The 22704-nt window shown below is 38.7% G+C and overlaps 1 protein-coding gene across 10 annotated transcripts in view; it reads left to right on the top strand.

Annotated features, from left to right (window-relative positions):
• Window positions 1-22704, top strand: part of ARHGEF9 (Cdc42 guanine nucleotide exchange factor 9) — a 350651-nt gene that overhangs the window by 258618 nt on the left and 69329 nt on the right. For all 10 annotated transcript variants that reach the window (XM_037821282.1, XM_037821290.1, XM_037821283.1 and 7 more), the window contains one exon: window positions 2617-2796. In XM_037821282.1, the coding sequence (XP_037677210.1) occupies window positions 2617-2796 (180 nt within the window). The remainder of the gene's footprint in view (window positions 1-2616; window positions 2797-22704) is intronic.

Raw genomic sequence — 22704 nt, 5'->3', positions numbered from 1 at the left:
TAAGTCATTTCCACTTGGTGTGTTTAACCCTGGGTTTTTTTAAAACTTATTAGCCATTTGGGTTTTCCCTTCTGTGAATTACCTATCTCAGTGCTTCCCAACTGTTTTCTCATTTTGACACACATAGAAAATAACACATTATAGAAAATGGTAATATGTGTGTAGCACATTAGGGTAAAATGGATGAGGCAGCTAATCAGCCTTAAGTGACCAGCCCAGGGTTTTCTGGCTGCCCTAGGCCCTACCTATTTATAGAATTTCCTTGTATATTTCAGATACTAATCCTTTGTCAGTTTTCCATGTTGCAAATGATTTCTTTCTTTCATCCAGTTGTGTTTTTTTTTGTAAGTGGTTTTATTTCATTTGAACAAAGGGTTCCCTGGCCCAAACAAGGGAAAGAAGAAAAGAAACCATGAATTTAAATATTCTACTTCTAATTTACCTATATTTGCCTAATTCAACAAATATTTATTGAGTGGAAAATATATGCCAGTACTGTGCTAAGCTCTGGAGATACAGCTATAAATAGACAGTCATGGTCATAATCCTCTAATTTTATGAAATCACCCTCAAGATGACTATCAGGTTTCCTGTCAGGCCTCATATTTCCAGAAAAAAAAAAAATGGAACCCCTAGAATTTCAGAGCTGAATGGGGCTTTGGAAATCTTTTCTGATGTCTTCATTTTAAAGATGGAGACAGTGAGGTCCCGAGTTGTGAGAAAAATTCCCTAAAAGGTTTCCCAAATGCCAGGTGATCCAGAACCTCTTTAGTCCATCCTTCTTCCCAGCAGTCTTTTGGATCTTCCCCGGAGATGTTGACTGTGGTATTCCACATGAGGGCACTACTTCTAGATAGATGCATTACCTACCTTACATCCTTGTGGGTTCAAGAACAGAGTTAAATGGATAGGTATCCAACCTTGTCTGTTACCATGGCAGTGTCAGGGCTGATTCATGCTGATGGTAACTGATTTGATAACTCCCACAGCACTCTTAGTTCCTCTGTGGCCTGTCTTCACACCTATGCACACCCACTCCTAGACCTACCTGGGAGCCAGAGCTGTGTCTCCGGGAAACTGCTCCTGTTAAGACTGTTAGAGAGAGAGAGAGAGAAAGTAAGATGGGGGGGGGGAGGGAGAGAGAGAGAGAGAGAGAGAGAGAGAGAGAGAGAGAGAGAGAGAGAGAGAGAGAACGAGCACGCCACAAAAAGAACAAGAGAGAAAGTGCCAGAAATAGACCAGGCTCTGGGAGTTACATATTAGGCAGGGAGGGTCCTATAAGAGTTTATTGCTTCTCACCCTATTTCAAGGAGAACTTTATAGGGAGGCAGAATTTGGGGAGCTACTTCAGTAAAGGGAGTGGAACCAAAAGAGTACTCTGGGAATAGAGGGCATCTTCTCCCTGGTCAGGAGTCTGATATGAAAGAATGTAGGAAACCTTGAGCATGTCAGTCAGTGAGGACAGCAGCCAATTTATAGATGTAAAACAGGCACAGTCTATTAATTTCCAAACTGTTGAAGGATAAGTACTAATTAATGGCTGATTAGAAGGTGGGAAGAAATAAGGGAAGTGAGATGTAGTAGGGATTGGGGAAGACCATTGAAGCCAGGCATAGGAATCTTTGTGAAGAATGCTCAGATGATCTGATAGGCAGCTGTGTTAGGGGAGACAAAGAGGAGGTAGAGAGAGGGCCAGAAGTAGTAAGTCAGTCACTGCAACCTTCCTCATTAGGGGTTCAACACTTAAGAAAGGTGTTAAGAAAATCTCATTTAACTTTTAAAAGAAAGGGAGTAAGAACAGTGGTTGTTGGTTAAAAATCCATACCTATAGGTTCAAAACTAAAGACCCAATTTAAATTGTGGTTTTTTTGCCCTGACATGCAGTGTGCCCTGAGTCTACAAGTCTGGTTATGTCACCTCAGTGCTCTCCTAGCTGACCAAGAATCTTTTTTATCTCTTCTTCCCTTTCATCAATGGCTAACTATTAATTCATCCATTTATTCAAATGTGTCAGGAGAACCTACTCTGTTAGAAACACCATGCCCAGACACTAGTAAGCTTGTTGCCTAAGTTCATCCACATTTCTTTTCTTATCAGCAGCCATGGATGCCTAAGACATTTGCTTTAAGAAATGGTTTGGTTTTGTCAATTCTTGTTCTCTTTCAGTATGTTTTCCTGCCCCAGCCTCTGTTGAGAAATTGTTGTCAGTTGTTATTAAGACCTTTTGGATTGGTCCTATAGAACTTCATAAGATGTGAATGGATCCAACAAAGCCAATAGCTACTAAGACAAGTGAAAACGTTTGTGTTCAACCAGCTTTTGGGAAAGGGCCCTATGATATTTGGGATACTTGATATGGAGAATGGTGGTCAAAGCCCTGGACTCTGGAGTCTGAAGACATTTGCTGGAGATCCAGTTTTCTTAATTACTCACTGGGTGATCTTGATGGAGTGTCTTTCTTCTCTAAACCTCAGTTTTCTCCTATGAGAAATGGAAATTATTTCCTGCCTACCTCATGGAACAGAAATGAAGCTCCAAGTGTTTTAGAAGTGGTAAAAGCCTCTGGCAGCAGGAGTGGGAGAGGTCCTCAAACTAGGCTTTTTTTTTTGTCTGTAGGGCTACCTGAAACAGTGCCGGAAGAGGAGGGACATGTTCAGCGATGAGCAACTGAAGGTGATCTTTGGGAATATTGAAGATATCTACAGGTTTCAGATGGGCTTCGTGAGAGATCTGGAGAAACAGTACAACAATGATGACCCCCACCTCAGTGAGATAGGACCCTGTTTCCTGGAGCATGTAAGTGCCTTCCCTCTTTGGGCAGGAGTTTGAGGGAGGTTAGGAAGTAATAGAAGAGTCAGATTTTCTGGTCCTTCTCAGCTCCTTTGCCCCCTAATGTGGAATAGATACCTTACTGCCCCTGATTTTGACCTCCTTGATGGGGCATAAGGACATGGGAAGGTGCTATGATTTGGCCTGGAACTCTCTCTCTTTACTGTTCCCCTCCCCTCTTCCTCTTTTTCCAGAAAATTATCAGTAGGATTTTTCTTAAGTTTCTCTTTTTTTGTTCCTATTGGGTTCAGTTTCCATGTGACCCAGTGTTTTTGTAGGGATGCTGAACATATTTGCTTCACAGAGAATCTAGGGATCTGAGAAATTAGAGGGATCATGGTCATCAGAAAAGGAGGTGCCTGCAAGGCATTTAGGGGAGTGCCCTGGGATGGGGAAAGTGAAAAATGTAGGAAAAGGGGCTACATGACTTAGAAGAAGGAACACTAGAGACAGGAAAGTGAGAATTTGAATCCTGTGTCTGATTGTCTGGGTAATTTTGGGACAGTCCCTTGCCCTCTTTGGACTTTAGTTTTCTCATCTGGAATAAGAAAAGGTTTCACTCTATGTGATCTGTATGGTTCTTTAATATCTTTTGCATCTCATTCACAGGTGACCTAGCTGCTTTAACAGTTGTTACCCCCATTTTGTAAAGTATTTTATTTTTAAATGGGTCATATATTTACATGATAGAAAATTCAAATGGCACACAATCATGGTCTGCTAAAAGTAAGACTTCTTGGAAATTCTCCTGCTTTGCTTATGGAATGTGCCAAAGGGTCTATAGGATCACCCCCAGGTTCAATGTCTTGCTAGGAAGACTCACAGGACTCAGGCTGTGATTTATTATAGTTAGAGAATACAGAACAAAATCAGCAAAAGGGAAAGGCACCCTGAGGAAAAGTCTCGAGGAAACCAGGTACAAGCTTCCAAGAGTTCTCTCCCAGTAGAGTCACACAGGACGCAGTTATCCCAGTAATGAGTTGTGACAACACATGTGAAATATTATATTACCAGGGAAACTTGCTAGAAACTCAGTGCCCAGGGTTTTTATTGTGGGCTAGTCATGTAGGCCACACGTGTTTGGCACACACCCAAATTCCAGGCTCCCAGAAGAAAAGCAAGTATTCAGCATAAACTACATGGTTTATAAAAACAGTTTAGGCACAGTTCTTATCAGGGAATGGTGGGAACCCTCTTGAAATCCAAGTTCCCAGATGCCAGTCAAGGGTGAACCTTGTAAGCAGGCCTTCCTAAGTATTGCAGTCTCAGGCCTGCTATTTTAATTCTTTAGGCACGGTGTGTAAACTGGTTCAGCCATTCCAGAAAGCAACTGGACAGTATTTATTGAAGTTAAGCTTGTGTGTGATCCAGCAGTTCCATTCCTAAATATATATCCCAGAGAAATTCTCAGAGAGGTCCATGAGGGAGCATGTACAAGGACATTGATTATGTGGTAGTGTTGTGTGCTATGGAGTGCAATTAGAAGCAATTTAGGTATTTTTCACCAGGGATTTGGAAAAGAAACATATAGGAAATACTTACTATGGGGTATTATGTAGCAAGAAACAACAGACCAGATGTATGCACCTTATAGCAACATGTATAAATATCACAAATAGTGTTAGCTGGCAAAAGTAGGATGTAGAACAGTGGTTCTCAATTAGGAGCTGCCCTGGGCATTGTAAGATGTCTAATTGCATCCCCAGTCTCTACTCATTCCTGCCCCAGTTGTGACAATTAAAAATGTCTCCAGACATTGTCAAGTGTCCGCTGAATTACCCCACTGATAAGTATCACCGATTGAGTGAAATGGTCATGTGATTTTATCCTTTAACCTGTTAATCTGGTGAGTTGGATTGAGTGATTTTCATATGTTAAATGAACATATGAAAACCCCACCTAACCATGATGTATTATCCATTTTATGCATTATTTTGCCATACTTTAATTTTATTTTTAAATAGTTTTTTATTGGATAAGTTTACAGAAAAAAACATGCATAAAATACATGGTTCCCATATATCCCATCTCATTATTAACACTGCATTACTGTGGTACCTGTTATAATCAATGAATGAATATTATTATAATTGTACTATGAACTATAGAACTTAGTTTACATTAGGGTTCATATTAAAAGTTATACAATCCTATGGGCTTTTAAAAAATTTATTCTAGTAACATATATATAGAAAACCTAAAATTTCCACATTCAAATATATAATTCAGTGGTGTTAATTACATTCACAATGTTATGTTAACATCACCACTATCCATGGCCAAAACTTTTCCATCACCCCAAACAGACATTCTGTACCCATTAAGCATTAACTCTTCATACCCTCCCCTATTCCAGCCCTTGGCAACCTTTATCTGAGTTTCTGACGTAATAAATTTGCTTATTCTAATTATTTGGTATCAGTGGGATCATACAAGAATTGTCCTTTTGTATCTGGCTTATATCACTCAATTTATATCTTCAAGGTTCATCCATGTCATCACATGTATCAGAACTTCATTCCTTTTCATGGCTGAATAATATTCCATTGCACATATATACTACATTTTGCTTATCCATTCATTTGTTGATGGACACGGGTTTCTTTCATCTTTTTACAATTGTGAGTAATGCTGATATAAACATACATATGCAAATATCTGTTAAAGATTTATGCATTATTTTGCCATATTTTTAAAAATTGGGTTGTTTATCCTTTTATTAGTCAATTGTAGGATTTCATTTTTATCAGTTTTATTTAGGTATAATTTGCATACAATAAAATTCACCAATTTTAAATGTGTAATTCTATGAGTTGTAACAAATGCACATAGTCATGTTATCATCATCATAATCACAATATAGAACATTCCTATCACTTGATAAAGTTCTCTCATCTTCCCTTAGCAGTCAAAACCCACCCCCACCCATTGTCCCTGGTAAACACTGATCTGCTTTCTCTCAGTGCTTTTTCTAAGATGTCATATAAATGGAATCATACAGTAGGTAATCTTTTGTGTTTGATTTCTCTCACTTAATACAATGGCTTTGAAATCCATTCCAGGTTGCATGTATCAGCAGTTGGTTCTTTTTTATTGCTTGATAGTATTCCAATGTATGGATATTACAGCAATTCACCAGTTAATGGACATTTGTGTTGCTTCTAGTTTTAACTGTTATGAACAAAGCTGCTATAAACATTCCAGTACGAGTCTTTGTGAGAACATAGGTTTTCATTTTTCTTGGGTAAATGGGTTGCATGGTAGGTGTATATTTAACTTTGTAAGGTACTTTAAAATTCTTTTCTAAGGTTTCTGTGCCATTTTGCATTATCGCTAGTAATATACAAGATCCAGTTGCTCCACATGCTTGCCTACACTTGGTATGATCAATATATATTATTTTAGCCATTCTAATAAGTGTGTATTGGTATCTCATTGTGTGGTTTTAATTTCCCTTTCCCTAATGGCTAATGATGTTGATCATTTTATCATGTGCTTATTTGCCATCTGTATAAAATCTTTGGTGAAATATCTGTTCATGTCTTTTGCCCATATTTTAAGATTTTATTTCCTTGTTGTTGATTTTTTGAGAGTTCTTTATGTATTCTGTTTACAAGTTCTTGGTTATATGTTGTTCCGGTTTGCTAATGCTGCTGGAATGCAAAACACCAGCAATGGATTGGCTTTTATAAAAGGGGGTTTATTTGGTTACACAATTACAGTCTTAAGGCCATAAAGCGTCCAAGATAACACATCAACAATCGGGTACCTTCACTGGAAGATGACCAATGGCCTCCGGAAAACCTCTGTTAGCTGGGAAGGCACGTGGCTGGCGTCTGCTCTGGAGTTCTGGTTTCAAAAAGGCTTTCTCCCAGGACGTTCGTCCCTAGGCGTCAGCTCCTCAAAAATGTCACTCTTAGTTGCTCTTTGGGCGTTTGTCCTCTCTGAGCTTCTCCGGAGCAAAAGTCTGCTTTCAAAGGCAGTCTCCAAAATGTCTGTAAGCAGAAGCTCCTCTCTCAGCTCCTGTGTGTTCTTCAAAGTGTCCCTCTTGGCTGTAGCAAGCTTGCTTCTTATGTCTGAGCTTATATAGTGCTCTAGTAAATTATTCAAGGCCCATGCTGAATGGGTGGAGCCACAGCTCCGTGGAAACTATCCAATCAGAGTCATAACCCACAGTTTGGTGGGTTGCATCTCCAAGGAAACACTCAAAAGAATTATAATCTAACCAACACTAATGCGTCTGCCCACACAAGATTGCATCAAAGAAAATGGTGTTTTGGGGGACATAATGCATCCATACTAGCACATATGTGATTTGCAAAGACTTTTTTCTAGTCTGTGGTTTACCCTTTAATTTTCTTAGCAGTAGCTTTTGGTTGTTGTTGGTTTTTTTAAATGTAATTGTATTGAGATATATTCACATACCATAGTCATCCAAAGTGTACAATCCATTGTTCACAGTATTATCATATAGTTGTATATTCATCACTACAATTTTTTTAATACTTTCATTACTCCAAGAAATAAAAATGAAATAAGAATAAAAATAAAAATAAAAGTATGAAACAACACCCAAAACATCTCATACTCCTTCCCCCCCATTATTCATTTACTCTTTGTCCCCCTTTTTTCTACTCATCTGTCCATACACTGGATAAAGGGAGTGTGAGCCACAATGTTTTCACAATCACACAGTCACACCATAAAAGCTGTATAGTTACACAGTCATCTTCAAGAATAAAGGCTACTGGATTGCAGTTCAACGGTTTCAGGTATTTCTTTCTAGCTATTCTAATACATTAAAAACTAAAAAGGGATATATATATATATATATATATATATATATATATATATATATATCACACAATGCATAAGAATAACCTCCAGAATGAACTCTTGACCCTATTTGAAATCTCTCAGCCACTGAAACTTCATTTTGTTTCATTTCTCTTCCACCTTTTAGTCAAAAAGGCTTTCTCAATCCCACGGTGTTGGGACCAGGCTCATCCCCGGGAGTCATGTCCCACATTTCCAGGGAGATTTACACATCTGGGATTCATGTCCCACATAGTGGGGAGGGCAGTGAGTTCACTGCGTTGTTGGCTTAGAGAGAGAGGCCACATCTGAGCAAAAAGGCCTTCTTTAGGGGTCACCCTTAGACAATTTTATTGAATTAGAATTTAATTATAAGTAGGCTTAGCCTCTCCTTTGCAGTAACAAGCTTCATAAGGGCAGGCCCCAAGATCGAGGGCTTGGCCTACTACAATGGCAGTCCCCAGTGCTTGAGAAAATATTAGGAATTTCCCAGGTGAGGAATTTAAATATTTCCAATTTTTCCTCAGGCCCTCAAGGGGGCTTTGCAGATACATTTTTATTCTCTGCCCAAATTACTCTGGGATGTATCGGGACTTCATGCTAACCTGTACAAACCAACTAGATCTCACCTCCTATTCAAGGTTCCATGTAATTATGCTGTTTAAATAAATTAACCATACAAGTTAAATTGTATAGCATGCTACTGAAAATATAGATTTTCCACCAAATAAACATCAGTCTCTTCGGTCTCAATAGAAGTTAAAGTTTTAAAACACAGTCAATTTCTTCCTTTTCCCTTTAGTCTGGTTTACCTTAGTCCTAACCATGTCTATTTTGTTCATATCTCTAAAGTCTTATCTCTTTTTCAGCTTCTTTATTTGCTGTATGGGGTAATACTGACATTCATAGCTGCTGAACTCTGACTCTGAGTCTCAGGTATCACAGATACCAAAGTTCCATGGACTGAATAGGTTATACACAAACAGCTCATCATCTCAGGATTTAGAAATAACCATTACAATTCACGAATAGACATGACTGCTGTAAGAGTTTACAATTTAGGAACCTTAACCATATGCCTCCTCTGATAACTATGCTCTCAGATTCAATTCTCAGAGTTTTCACATTATAGTTAGTCCATATTAGTTAGGCATTACAATGTTTATCTTTTGATTCTGGCTTTTTTCATTTGACATATTGTCCTCAAGTTCCACTCACCTAGTTGCATAACTCACAACTTCATTTCTTCTTGCCGCTGCTCAATATTCCATTGGATGTATGCGTCAGTGTTCACCATTCCGTTTAACGGCCGATATACCCTTAGGTCACCTCCATCCATTGTGAATCATGAATACTGCCACAGTAAACACCAGTGTGAAATGTCCATTCATGTCCCTGCTCTCAGTTCTTCCAAGTATATACCCAGTAATGGGGTTGCAGGACCATATGTCAACCCCAAAGTTAGCTTCCTGTGGAACCACCACACTGCCCTCCAGATGGGCTGCACCATTCTACTTCCACACTAACGTTGAATAGATACATCCTCTCTTCATATTTTCTCCAGCACTTGTATCCCTCTGTTTATTTTTAAACAGTTTTATTCATATACCATACAGTCCATTATAAGTAAACAATCAGTGATTCCTGGTATAGTCACATAGTTATGCATTCACCTCCACAGCCTATATGAGGACATTTCCATATCATTCACAAAGAAACGGGAAAAGGAGAAAGAAAATGAAGAATAAAAATATAAAAGAAGAAAAATAAAAATAAAGTAAACTACAATGAAAAGGTCAGACAACACCACCACTACCAAGAATTCCATATTACGCCCTTATAACACCCTCTTATAGATGTTTACCTTTGGTATATTGCCTTTTCTACAATTAATGGAAGCATCTTACACTGTTACCATTAACTATAGACTCTAGTTTGCGTTGATTGTATTTTTTCCCTTGTACCATCCAATTTTCAACACCTTGAAATGTTGGCATTCATTTATTTGTTCTCCCTGTTTTAAAAACATTCTTATATTTGTACATTTAATCACCATCATTGATCACCCTAGTTTTTGCTAAGTTATACAATCCCAGTTTTTATCTTCTCTCTTTCTTTCTGGTGTCATACATGCCCTTAGCCTTCTTTCAACCATACTCACACTCTTCTTTGTTCAGAGTACTTACAGTATTGTGCTACCATCACTCAATTTTATGCTGTCCATTTCTGGATCTATGTAATTAATCCTGCTTACCTTTATGCATTCCTTCAGCAACAAATGCCCAATATCTAACCACTTTCTGCCTCCTGATAACCTGTGTTCCCAACTTAACTCTCCAGTTCCACTCATCAATGTTAGTTCATATTAGTGAGTCCATAGAGTACCTGTCCTTTTGTTTATGGCTAATTTCAATCAATGTAATGTCTACTGTCTACCATTTTCACTTTTGGAATATATGTCATACTTATTTTATTTTATTTTCCTTTTCTCTCTCTTTTTACTCTCACTGATAGCCTTCATTTCTACTCTCTTCTCCAAACCTCTCTCTCCTGTCTGCCTGTAGCACTCCCTTTAGTATTTCCTGTAGAGGAGGTCTCTTGTTCACAGACTCGGTCTGTTTTTTGGAAAATATTTTAAACTCCCCCTCATTTTTGAAGGACAGTTTTATCAGATATAGAATTCTTGGTTGACAGTTTTTCTTTTTCAGTATCTTCAATATATCATACCACTGCCTTCTTACCTCGATGGTTTCTACTGAGAAATCTGCACATAGTCTTATCAAGCTTCCTTTGTGATGGATTGCTTTTCTCTTGCTGTTTTCAGAATTCTCTCTTTGTCCTTTGACATTTGATAATCTGATTATTAAGTGTGTTGGTATAGGTCTATTCATACCTATTCTGCTTGAGGTATGCTATGCTTCTTGGTCTGTAATTTTATGTCTTTCATAAGAGATGGGACATTTTCAGTTATTATTTCCTCCATTATTCTTTCTTCCCCTTTTCCCTTGTCTTCTCCTTCTAGGACACCCATGACACATGTATTCATGTGCTTCATGTTGTCATTCATTCCCTGAGACCCTGCTCATATTTTTCCATTCTTTTCCCTATCTGTTCTTTGGTGTGTAGGATTTCAGATATCTTGTCATCTAGTTCCTGAATCCTTTCTTCTGCCTCTTCAAATCTGCTGTTGTATGTCTCCATTGTGTTTTTCATCTCTTCTATTGTGCCTTTCCTTACCTTAAGTTCTGCCAATTGTTTTTTCAAACTTTCGAGTTCTTCCTGAGGTTCACCCAATGTTTTCTTTATGTCCTTCATTTCTTTTGCTGTATCTTCCCACAACTCATTAATTTGATTTTTGAATTTATTTGCCATTTTTGTTTGATGATCTTTAATTAGTTGTTTCAACTCCTGTATCTCTTTTGAAGTGCAAGTTTGCTCCTTTGACTGGGCCATATCTTCATTTTTTTCTAGTGTGTTTCAAATGTTTTTTGTTGTCTAGGCATCTGGTTTCCTCGATTAGCCTAATCACATTTTCCCAGACCAGACGGGTCCTGATCTCAGGTGGGTGTAATCTGTATCAGGTTTCCCTGGGGACAAGACCTAGAAAGTTGTCAGACATTCCTGTAAGGCATGAAAACACTGCTTTTCCTGTACATCCCAGCAGGTGGCACATGTCAGCCTGCAGCTCCCCACTGGAATAAAGAGGTGCATTGCCTTTAATTCTCAGTAGACCCTCTCCATGTCAGGGGTAGACAGAGTCAGAAGCCAAGCTTAAGCTGTTACTGTTTTTTTATTTTTTGCCCCAGGCCCTAGGGTCTTTGTTCTCTATGGGAGGACAACCCCTTGAGTTGGGCCCCACCTCCCTCTTTTCTTAGGGAAGATAAGCCTGTGGGATTTATCTCCTACATTTAACTTCTTCCTTTGTCTCTCTAACTATCAAAACTTCACCCTTGCCTGAGTCAGTGCTGACAATTGAAAATGCCTGAGGCTTTCTCTAATGAGTTACTTAGAATGAGAGAAAAAAAAAGGGAAAAAAGAAAGAAATCGCCTTTTTGGAGCCAGTCCCCAGACCCCCAGTTACCAATCAAGAAACAGAGTTGGTACCCAGTTCTATGTGCCCCTTTTTGTGGCACCCAGCCCTTTTTCAGTATTCTGAGATCAGCAGACTCCAAAAGCCACAGTTTTTATTTATTTATGTATTTTTTTCCATCAGCCCTGCCTCATTTCCACCAGGGGAAGCCTGATGTTCCTTTCCTGCTTGCTCCGGGTTTATCTGTGCTCTTGTCTTATATTCAGTAGTCCAGATTCAGTAACTGAAACCACAGTTGGAGCTTGATTGAGCTACATTCCTGTGCTCCTGGGTGTAACTGCTTCTTTTTCCCACAGGGAAGTGTTTCAGTGCAGCCTGCTCTGCTGGTGGGGGAGGGGCACCAGCTCCACAGTTTAGGGAGCTTTAATTACAGTTCTTATGCTGTGATCCCAGTCATCATTTCATCCTATCCAGGCTGGTGTATACTGTGTGTTCTGTCACAGATATCCCCTAACAGTTGTTCCAGACTATTTACTAGTTGTTCCTGGCTATATGCTAGTTGTTCCAGAGGACTAACCAAATTCCACACCTCCCTATGCTGCCATCTTGCCTCACCCTCACCCCCCAACAGTAGCTTTTGAAAAGCAAAATCTTTTACTTTTGTTGAAATCCAATTTGTCACTTTTTTTTCTTCATGCTTTTTGGGTCTTAAAAGAAATCTTTGCTTAACCCAAAGTCACAAGGATTTTCCCATTTTTGAAAAAGTAGTTGTATAGTTTTAGCTCTTACCTTTAGGTCTATCCATTTTGAGGTAATTTTGTTTATGTTTCAAAGTGAGGGTCAAGATTAATTTTTTTTCATATGTACATTCGTTCTGGCACCATTTTGTTGAAAAGACTATTAATTTCCCCACTGAATAACCTGGGAAACTTTGTAAGACATCAGTTGACAATATATGTGTGAGCCTGTTTTTAGAGATGTTGTTCCATTCCAGTAATATTTTTGTCTCTTCTTATGCCAATATCACACTGTCTTGATTAATGTAGCTGCATAGCAAGTCTTGAAATCATATACTATGAATCTCAAGTAATTTACCTGTAATTTTTATATAAATTTTAGAATCATCTTGTCAAGTTCTACCAAAAAAATCCTGCTATTTTTTTTTTACTGAAATTGCATTAAATCTATAGATAAATTTTGGGAAAATTGACATGTTAATTGAATTTTCCGGTCCCTGAACATCTATCTATTTATTTATTTAGGTCTTTTAAATTCTCCCAGAATTTTTTTTATACTTTTCATTACATAGATCTTAACCCTATTTTTAAAAATTTATTTCTAAGTATATTTTTCCCGCTATTATAAATTATATTTTTATTTCAATTTCCTGTAGTTCATTGCTATTGCATAGAAATAGTGTTGATTTTTATATAGACTTTGTATCCTGCCACATTACTGAATGCACTAATTAGTTCTAGTGATTTTTGTAGATTTCTAAGGATTTTATACATACAAGTACAGTGTTAACTAGAAGTGATGAGAGCAGACATCATTGTCTTGTTCCTAATCTTAAGGAAAAGTGTTTAACATTTCACCATTGAGAATGATATTACCTTTAGGATTTTCATAGGTTCCCTTTATCATGTTGGGAAAGTTTCTTCCTGTTTCTAGTTTGCTGATGGTTTTGATCGTAAATGGGAATTGTGTTTTCTCAAATACTTATTCTGATTCTATTGAAAAGATCATATGATTTGTATCCTTTCATCTATTAATATGGTGAGTTGGAGTGGGATAAAACCATGTTTTCATGGTATAGCAGCCTTTTTATGTACTATTTTGTCTGTTTTTATTAAATTAAGTTGGCTTTTTATTATTGATTTCTAAGATTTCTTTTTATATATTGGATATAAGTCCTTTGATATATTTTTATAATATTGTCTTTTGATCTGTGGCTTGCCTATTTAGTTTTCCTAATCATAATTATTTAAGTTCGTATGTAATAACTTGATTTTTTATTATCAATTTCTATTGCCATTCTTTCCCTTATGTTTTGCTCATGTATCACACTCTCATGCATCACATTATTTTTGAATAAGTGTAGGAAAATCTATAAGAAAAATTATAGATAATTTTTAAGCTTTACTTGGAAATAATTTCAAACTTACAGAAAAGTTGAAGAATAATAACAGTAAAGAATACACTTATGACTAGGGTGGGGCAAGATGGCAGAGTGGTGAGGTGTGGGTTTTAGTTACTCCTCCAGGGCAGTGGGTAGAAAGCCAGGAACTGCATGGAACGGACACCGCAGAGCAATTTGACTTTGGGGATACTTCATACAACACTCACGAATGCATGTAACAGCTGAGATCAGCAAAATCTGTAAGTTCTTGTGGCCAGGGGACCTGTGCCCCTCCCTGCCAGGCACAGTCCCATGGGAGGAGGGGCCATTGGTGCTGGGAACCAGGAGTGAGAACTACAGTTGCAGCTCTGATTGAAAACTCAGACTGCTGATCAAAAACTCCAAACATAGACTGAGACCAGACACTGGAGAATCTGGGAGCAGTCAGCATGTCAGAGAGGAGATAGGGCTAGCAAAAACAGCAAAAAAACCCAAAAATAAAAAAGAGACTTTTTGGGGTTTGGGTAAGCATAATACTGAGAAAGGCAGGGCTCAAACAGAATCAGGCACACATGCAAATTCAGAGGGTGAGGACCCTTGTCTGAAGAGCCAGTTTCTCTGCTTTCTTGATTGTTCCTTAATGGCCCTAAACCCCTTGTCTCTTAGCATTTCAGTAGCCCATTAGATCTGTAAGGAGGGTCCTTTTTTTTTTTATCTTTTTCTCTTTTTCTAAAACAATTACTCTAAGAAGCCCATTACAGAAAGCCTCAAAGACTTGCAGTTTGGGCCCAGGCAAGAGCAGAGCTAAGATAGCTCTGAGAGGCACAGCAATAAGTCTAGTGGCTGAGAAAATTTGCCGAACACCATAACTTCCCAAGAAAAGGGGGGCGTCCCCTTAGAGCCATCTTCCCTGGGGGCTGGGAACTCTCCTGCCTGGCACCAGTGCCACAGCCCAGAGCTGCCCCAAACAACCCAGTGTGACGGGAAGTGTTTCCAGCAACACGCACACATGCCACAATATCTGGTATGGAAAATAGCCTTTTGCTCACCACACCTGCAGCTAATTGTCCCAGAGCTGGGAAGGCGGAGCTGTGTGAAAAGGGAAAAATTAACGTGCCCCATACAACCATCCTTTCAGCAGGCTGGGAACGCCCCTACATGGCCATGTGGCCCGGAACTTCCCTTGGGAGATGGCGCTCGCTTGTGCCATAGCAGTCTTCCCTCAGCAGAGGCCCTAGGAGGGCGTGGTGTGGAAGCGGGACCCACTCAGAAGTCCTGGAACCAAGGACCAAATACCAAGGACTTGTGGGTCAGCGGCACAGACAAACTGTGGTGAGACTTAACTGAAGGACTGGACTCTTGCAACAGCTTTAAATCTCCAGGAACACCTGGGAGATTTGATTATTAAAGCCACCCTCCCTTGCTAACCACTCAGACACATGCCCCACACTCAGAGCAGGCAACACCAACTACATACGCAAAATTGGTGCACCAGTTGGATCCCCACAAGACTCAGACCTCCACTCACTACAAAGACAAAGTTGGGAAGACCTGGCTGGAGGGGAATAGGTGGCATGCGGATGCCACTTGCTGGTTAGTTAGAGAAAGAGTACTCCACCAAGCTGTAGATCTGACAAATTAGAGAAAAGTGTTTGAATCAGTCTACATATCCTAAAAGAACCCTATCAAATGTCAAGAGGCCAAAAACAACATTAAATTTTAAAGCATATGAAAAAACCAGACAACATGGATAACCCAAACCCAAACACCCAAATCGAAAGATCAGAGGAGACACAGTATTTGGAGCAATTAATCAAAGAACTAAAGACAAAAAAACACGAGTATGGCACAGGATATAAAGGACATGAAGAAGAGCATGGCACGGGGTATCAAGGACATGGAGAAGACCCTAGAAGAGTGTAAAGAAGAAATTGCAAGAGTAAGTTAAAAAATAGATGATCTTATGGAAATAAAAGAAACTGTAGACCAAATTTAAAAGATTCTGGATACTCATAGTACAAGTCTAGACGAAGCTGAACAGCGAATCAGTGACCTCAAGAATGACAGAACGGAAAATGAAAGAACAAAAGAAAGAATGGGGAAAAAATTGAAAGCATCAAGGTGGACCTGAGGGATTTGATAGATGAAGTAAGAGTCCAAATATAAGAGTCATTAGTGTTCCAGAATGGGAAGAGAAGGGGAAAGGTCTAGGAAGAGTATTCAAAGAAATTGTTGGGGAAAACTTCCCAAACCTTCTAAACAACATAAATATACAAATCATAAATGCCCAGCAAACTCCAAATAGAATAAATACAAATAAACCCACTCCGAGACATATTCTGATCAGATTGTCAAATACTGAAGAGAAGGAGTGAGTTCTAAAAGCAGCAAGAGAAAAGCAGTTCACCACTTACAAATGAAACAGCATAAGACTAAGTAGTGACTACTCAGCAGTCACCATGGAGGCAAGAAGGGAGTGCCATGACATATTTAAAATTCTGAGAGAGAAAAATTGCCAACCAAGAACTCTTTATCCAGCAAAGCTATCCTTCAAATTTGAGGAAGAGCTTAAATTTTTCACAGACAAATGCTGAGAGAATTTGCTAACTAGAGACCGGCCCTAGTAGAGATACTAAAGGGAGCCCTACCAACAGAGATACAAACAAAGGAGAGAGAGATATGGAGAAAGGTTCAGTATTAAAGAGATTCAGTATGGGCATGTTAAAGGACATTAAGAGAGAGAGGGAAAAATATATCTGACAAACATAAACCAAAGGATAGGATGGCTGATTCAAGAAATGCCTTCACAGTAATGATGGTGACTGTAAATGGAGTAAATGGCCCAATTAAAAGATATAGATTGGCAGTATGAATCAAAAAATGTGAACCATCAATATGTTGCATCCAAGAGACTCATCTTAGAGGGACACACAAAAAATTGAACGTGACAGGATGGAAAAAAATATTTCATGTAAGCTACAGCCAAAAGAAAGCGGGAATAGTAATATTAATCTCAGATAAAATAGACTTTAAATGCAAGGATGTTATGAGAGACAAAGAAGGCCACTACATACTAATAAAAGGGGCAATTCAACAAGAAGAAATAAAATCATAAATGTTTATGCACCCAATCAAGGTGCCACAAAATACATGAGACAAACACTGGCAACCTTAAGGAAGCAATTGATGTTTCCACAATAATTGTGGGAGATTTAAACACATCACTCTCTCCTATAGGTAGATCAACTAGACAGAAGACCAATAAGGAAATTGAAGATGTAAACAATTTGATAAATGAATTTGATTTAACAGACATATATAGAACATTACATCTCAAGTTGCCAGGATACACATTCTTCTCTAGTGCTCATGGAATTTTCTCCAGATCATAGGCTGGGACATAAAACAAGCCTCAATAAATTAAAAAAAAAATTGAGATTATTCAAAGCACATTCTCTGACCACAATGGAATACAATTAGAATACAATAACCATCAGAGACTTAGAAAATTCAGAATACATGGACGTTAAACAACAGACTCCTAAACAATCAGTGGGTTAAAGAAGGAACAGCAAATGAAGTTGCTAAATAACTAGAGACAAAAGAAAATGAGAACACATGATATCAAAACCTATTGGATGCAGCAAAAGCAGTACTGAGGGGGGAAATTTATAGCACTAAATGCATATGTCAAAAAGGAAGAAAGAGCTAAAATCAAAGAACTAATGGAGCAACAGAAGAAGCTGTAAAATGAACAGCAAACCAATCCTAAACCAAGTACAAGAAAAGAAATAACAAGGATTAAAGTAGAAATAAATGACATAGAGAACAAAAAACAATAGAGAGCGTAAATAACACCAAAAGTTGGTTCTTTGAGAAGATCAACAAGATTGACAAGCCCCTAGCTAGACTGACAAAATCAAAAAGACAGACAACCCATATAAACAAAACATATGAACAACCTAGACTGACCGAAGAAGAAATAGAAGACCTGAACCAACCAATCACAAGCAAAGAGAGCCAATCAGTCATCAAAAAACTTCCCACAAATAAATGCCCATGGCCAGATGGATTCACAGGGGAATTCTACCAAACTTTCCAAAAAAGAACTGACACCAATGTTACTTAAACCCTTTCAAAATGTTGAAGATAATCGAATGTTACCTAACACATTTTATGAAGCTAACATCAATCTAATACCAAAACCAGGCAAAGATGCAACAAAAAAGGAAAACTACAGGCCAATCTCCCTGAAGAAGAAATGGCATATTTCTATATGCTAGAAGTGAACAACTTGAAGAGACACTCAGGAAAAAGATACCGTTTTCAATAGCAACTAAAAAATCAAGTACCTAGGACTAAACTTAACCAAAGATGTAACAGACCTATACAAAGAAAGCTACATAACTCTACTAAAAGAAATAGAAAGGGACCTTAAAAGATGGAAAAATATTCCATGTTCATGGATAGGAAGGCTAAATGTCATTAAGATGTCAATTCTACCCAAACTCATCTACAGATTCAATGCAATCCGAATCAAAATTCCATCAACCTACTTTGCAGACATGGAAAAGCTTGTTATCAAATTTATTTGGAAAGGGAAGATGCCTCGAATTGCTAAAAACAGTCTAAAAAAGAAAAATGAAGTGGGAGGACTTACACTCCCTGACTTTGAAGCTTATTATAAAGCCACAGTAGTCAAAACAGCATGGTATTGGCACAAAGATAGACCTATTGATCAGTGGAACCAAATTGGACATTTGGAGATAGACCCCCAAATCTATGGCCGACTGATCTTTGCTAAGGGCCCCAAAGCCACTGAACTGGGACATAACAGTCTTTTCAACAAATGGGGCTGGGAGAGTTGGATATCCATATCCAAAAGAATGAAAGAGGACCCGTACCTCACACCCTACACAAAAATTAACTCAAAGCAGATCAAAGACCTCAATATAAAAGACAGTACCATAAAACTCCTAGAAAATAATGTAGGGAAACATCTTCAAGACCTTGTATTAAGCGGCCACTTCCTAAACCTCACACCCAAAGCACAAGCAACAAAAGAAAAAATAGATAAATTGGAACTCCTCAAGCTTAGAAGTTTCTGTACCTCAAAGGAATTTGTCCCAAAGTTGAAGGAGCAGCCAACTCAATGGGAAAAAAATGTTGGAAACCCTGTATCTGACAAAAGACTGATATCTTTCATATATAAAGAAATCCTACAACTTAATGACAGTACTAGAGACAGCCCAATTATAAAATGTGCAAAAGATATGAAAAGACAGTTCTCTGAAGAGGAAATACAAATGGCCAAGAAACACATGAAAAAATGTTCAGCTTCACTAGCTATTAGAGCGATGCAAATTAAGACCCCAGTGAGATACCATCTCACACTAATTAGCACGGCTGCCATTAAACAAACAGGAAACTACAAATGCTGGAGGGGATGTGGAGAAATTGGAACAGTTATTCATTGTTTTGGGGACTGTATAATGGTTCAGCCACTCTGGAGGTCAGTCTGGCAGTTCCTTAGAAAATGAGATATAGAATTACCCTTCTATCCAGAAATTGCACTTCTCAGTATATATCCGGAAGATCTGAAAGCAGTGACACGAACAGATATCTGCACACCAATGTTCATTGCAGCATTACTCACAATTAGCAAGAAATGGAAACAACCCAAATGTCCTTCAGCAGATGAGTGGATAAATAAAATGTGGCTTATCCACCTGATGGAATACTACACGGCGGTAAAAAGGAACAATGTCGTGAAACATTTGATGAACGAACGATGTGAAATATATGATGAAATATGGATGAACCTTGAAGACATAATGCTGAGCGAAATAAACCAGGCACCAAAAGAGAAATATTATATGCTACCACTCATGTGAACATTTAAATATGTGAAATAAATGGTTTATAATGTAGAATGTAGGGGAACTAGCGACAGAGAGCAATTAATGAAAGGGGAACAATAACCCAATAAGAATAGATAAGCTATTCTGGGTAAATTTAACGTTCTGGGAATGCCCAGGAATGACTATGGTTTGTTAATTTCTGGTGGTTATGATAGGAACAAGTTCACAGAAATGTTGCTATGTTAGGCTATTTTCTTGGTGTAGAGTAGGAACATGTTGGAAGTAAAGTAGTTATTTTAGGTTAATTGTTTTTTTCTTACTCCCTTGTTATGGTTTGTTTAAAATTTTTTTATTGTATGCTTTTTTTAAATTTTTTGATGTAGTTAATTTTAAAAAATAGTTAAAAAAAAAAAAACAGTGAAAAAATATGCAGAGCCCCCCTGAGGAGCTGGTGGAGAATGCAGGGGTGTTGGGCTTCTCCACCTCGATGTTTGCTGATGTGCTCACAGACGTAGGGGACTGGGGGTTTCATGGGCTGAGCCCTCTACCACAGGACTTGTCCTTGGGAAGACTGTTGCTGCAAAGGGGAGGCTAGGCTTGCCTATAATTGTGCCTAAGAGTCTCCTCCTGAATGCCTCTGTTGCTCAGATGTGGCCCTCTCTGTCTAGCTAAGCCAACTTGAAAGGTGAAATCACTGCCCTCCCCCCTACATGGGATCAGACACCCAGGGGAGTGAATCTCCCTGGCAACGTGGAATATGACTCCTGGGGAGGAATCTAGACCCGGCATCATGGGATAGAGAACATCTTCTTGACCATAAGGGGGAAATGAAAGGAAATAAAATATGCTTCAGTGGCAAAGAGTTTTCAAAAGGAGCGAAGAGTTCAGTCTGGTGAGAACTCTTATGCACAGTATAGATAACCCATTTTAGGTTCTAGTGAATTGGAATAGCTAGCAGTAATACCTGAAACTATCAAACTTCAACCCAGAACCCTTGAATCTTGAAGACAATTGTATGAAAATGTAGCTTATGAGGGGTGACAATGTGATTGGGAAAGCCATATGGACCACATTCCCCTTTGTCCAGTGTATGGATGAATGAGTAGAAAAATGGGGGCAAAAAGAAAGGCACCCAGTGTTCATTGTTTGTTTTTTTTTTTTGCTTTAATTTTTATTCATATTATTTTTGTGTGTGTGGTAATGAAAATGTTCAAAAATTAATTTTGGTGATGAACGCACAACTGTAGAATGGTATTGTGAACAATTGTACACTTTGCATGGCTGCATGGTATGCGAATATACTTCAATAAAATTGAATTAAAAAAAAAAGAATTCACTTATACCGTCAACCAGATTCACCCATTGTGAACATTTCATCTCTTTTGCTTCATCATTTGAGTGTTTTCCCTCTCTTCCCCCCCCCCCTCTATGTGAGTGTGTGTGTGTGTGTCTAAACACTCATACATCATGGCCTCTTTACCCCTAAATACTTCAAGGTGTATTTCCTAAGGCATATTCTATTGAGGTAATTTGAGGCTCTGGATGATGTGATTCCTTCAAACACGTTTTTAATATTTTATTCAGCTTTTCTAGCCATTCTTAGTGTTAGGGTTTATCCAAAACAACTTAGTATGCCACTGCCAAAAGTAGAACTGATCCATCTCTTTTATTATTCACTACCACAGTTCTTTTAAATTCAGTTTTATTGAGATACATTCACATACCATACAGTCATCCATAGTGTACAATCGTCTGTTCATAGTACCATCATATAGTTGTGCTTTCATCACCTCAATCAATACTTGAACATTTACTTTACACCAAATAGTATAAAAATAAGAATAAAAAATAAAAGTAAAAAAGAACACCCAAATCATCCATCCACCCATCCCGCCCTACTTTTCATTTAGTTTTTGTCCCCATTTTTCTACTCATCCTTCCGTACACTGGATAAAGAGAGCATGAACCACAAGGTTTTCACAATCACACAGTCACACCATGTAAGCTACATAGTTATACAATCGTCTTCAAGAATCAAGGCTACTTGGTTGCAGTTTGACAGTTTCAGGTATTTCCTTCTAGCTATTCCAATACACTAAAACCTAAAAAGGCATATCTGTGTAGTGCGTAAGAATGCCCTCCAGAGTGACCTCTCGACTCCATTTGAAATCTCTCAGTCACTGAAACTTTATTTTGTTTCATTTTGCTTCCCCCCTTTGATCAAGATGATTTTCTCAGTCCCGAAATGCTGGGTCCAGGCTCATCCACAGGCATCTTATCCTGTGTTTCCAGGGAGATTTACACCCCTGGGTGTCAGGTCCCATGTAGGGGGGAGGGATTTGAGTTCACCTGCAGAGTTGGCTTAGCTAGAGAGTGGGGGCCATATCTGAGCAACAAAGAGGTTCTCTGGGGGAGACCTTTAGGCACAGTTATAAGTGGGCTTAGCCTCTCCTTTTCAGTAACAAACCTCATAAGGGCAAACCCTAAGATCGAGGGCCCAGTGTATCAAATTGTCAGTCATCAATGCTTGTCAGTTCCACAGTTTTAATTACCATAGTGTGTGTGCCAATTTGGATGTATTATGTCTCCCCAAATGCCAAGTTCTTTTACGTAATCTTGTCGGGGTGGGCATATTAGTGTTGATGGGGTTGGAATCCTTTGATTGAGTGTTTCCATGGAGGTGTGACTCAATCGAATATGGGTGAAATGTTTGATTGAATTGTTTCCGTGGAGGTACGGAACCCACCGATTCAGGGTATGTCTTGATTTAATCACTGAAGTCCTATCAAAGAGCTCACAAACAGAAGGACCTCAGAGCAGCTGAGAGAGGACAAAACACTCCAAGCGATGCTTGCTGATGCTTTGAGATGCTAGCCCAGATTTGCTCCGGAGAAGCTAAGAGAGGACAAAACGCTCCAAGAGCAACTGAGAGAGACATTTTGGAGATGGCCATTGGTAGCAGACTTTTGCTAGCCCAGAGTTTGCTCTGAAAAAGCTAAGAGAGATAAAGCCCAGAGTTTGCCCCGGCATATGCTAAGACAGGACCCCCA

This window comes from Choloepus didactylus, chromosome X (assembly GCF_015220235.1).
Source record: "Choloepus didactylus isolate mChoDid1 chromosome X, mChoDid1.pri, whole genome shotgun sequence".
In the NCBI taxonomy this organism is placed as follows: domain Eukaryota; kingdom Metazoa; phylum Chordata; class Mammalia; order Pilosa; family Megalonychidae; genus Choloepus; species Choloepus didactylus.
The sequence above is the reverse complement of the archived record's forward strand: the minus strand, read 5'-3'. Positions and strand labels throughout refer to the sequence as shown.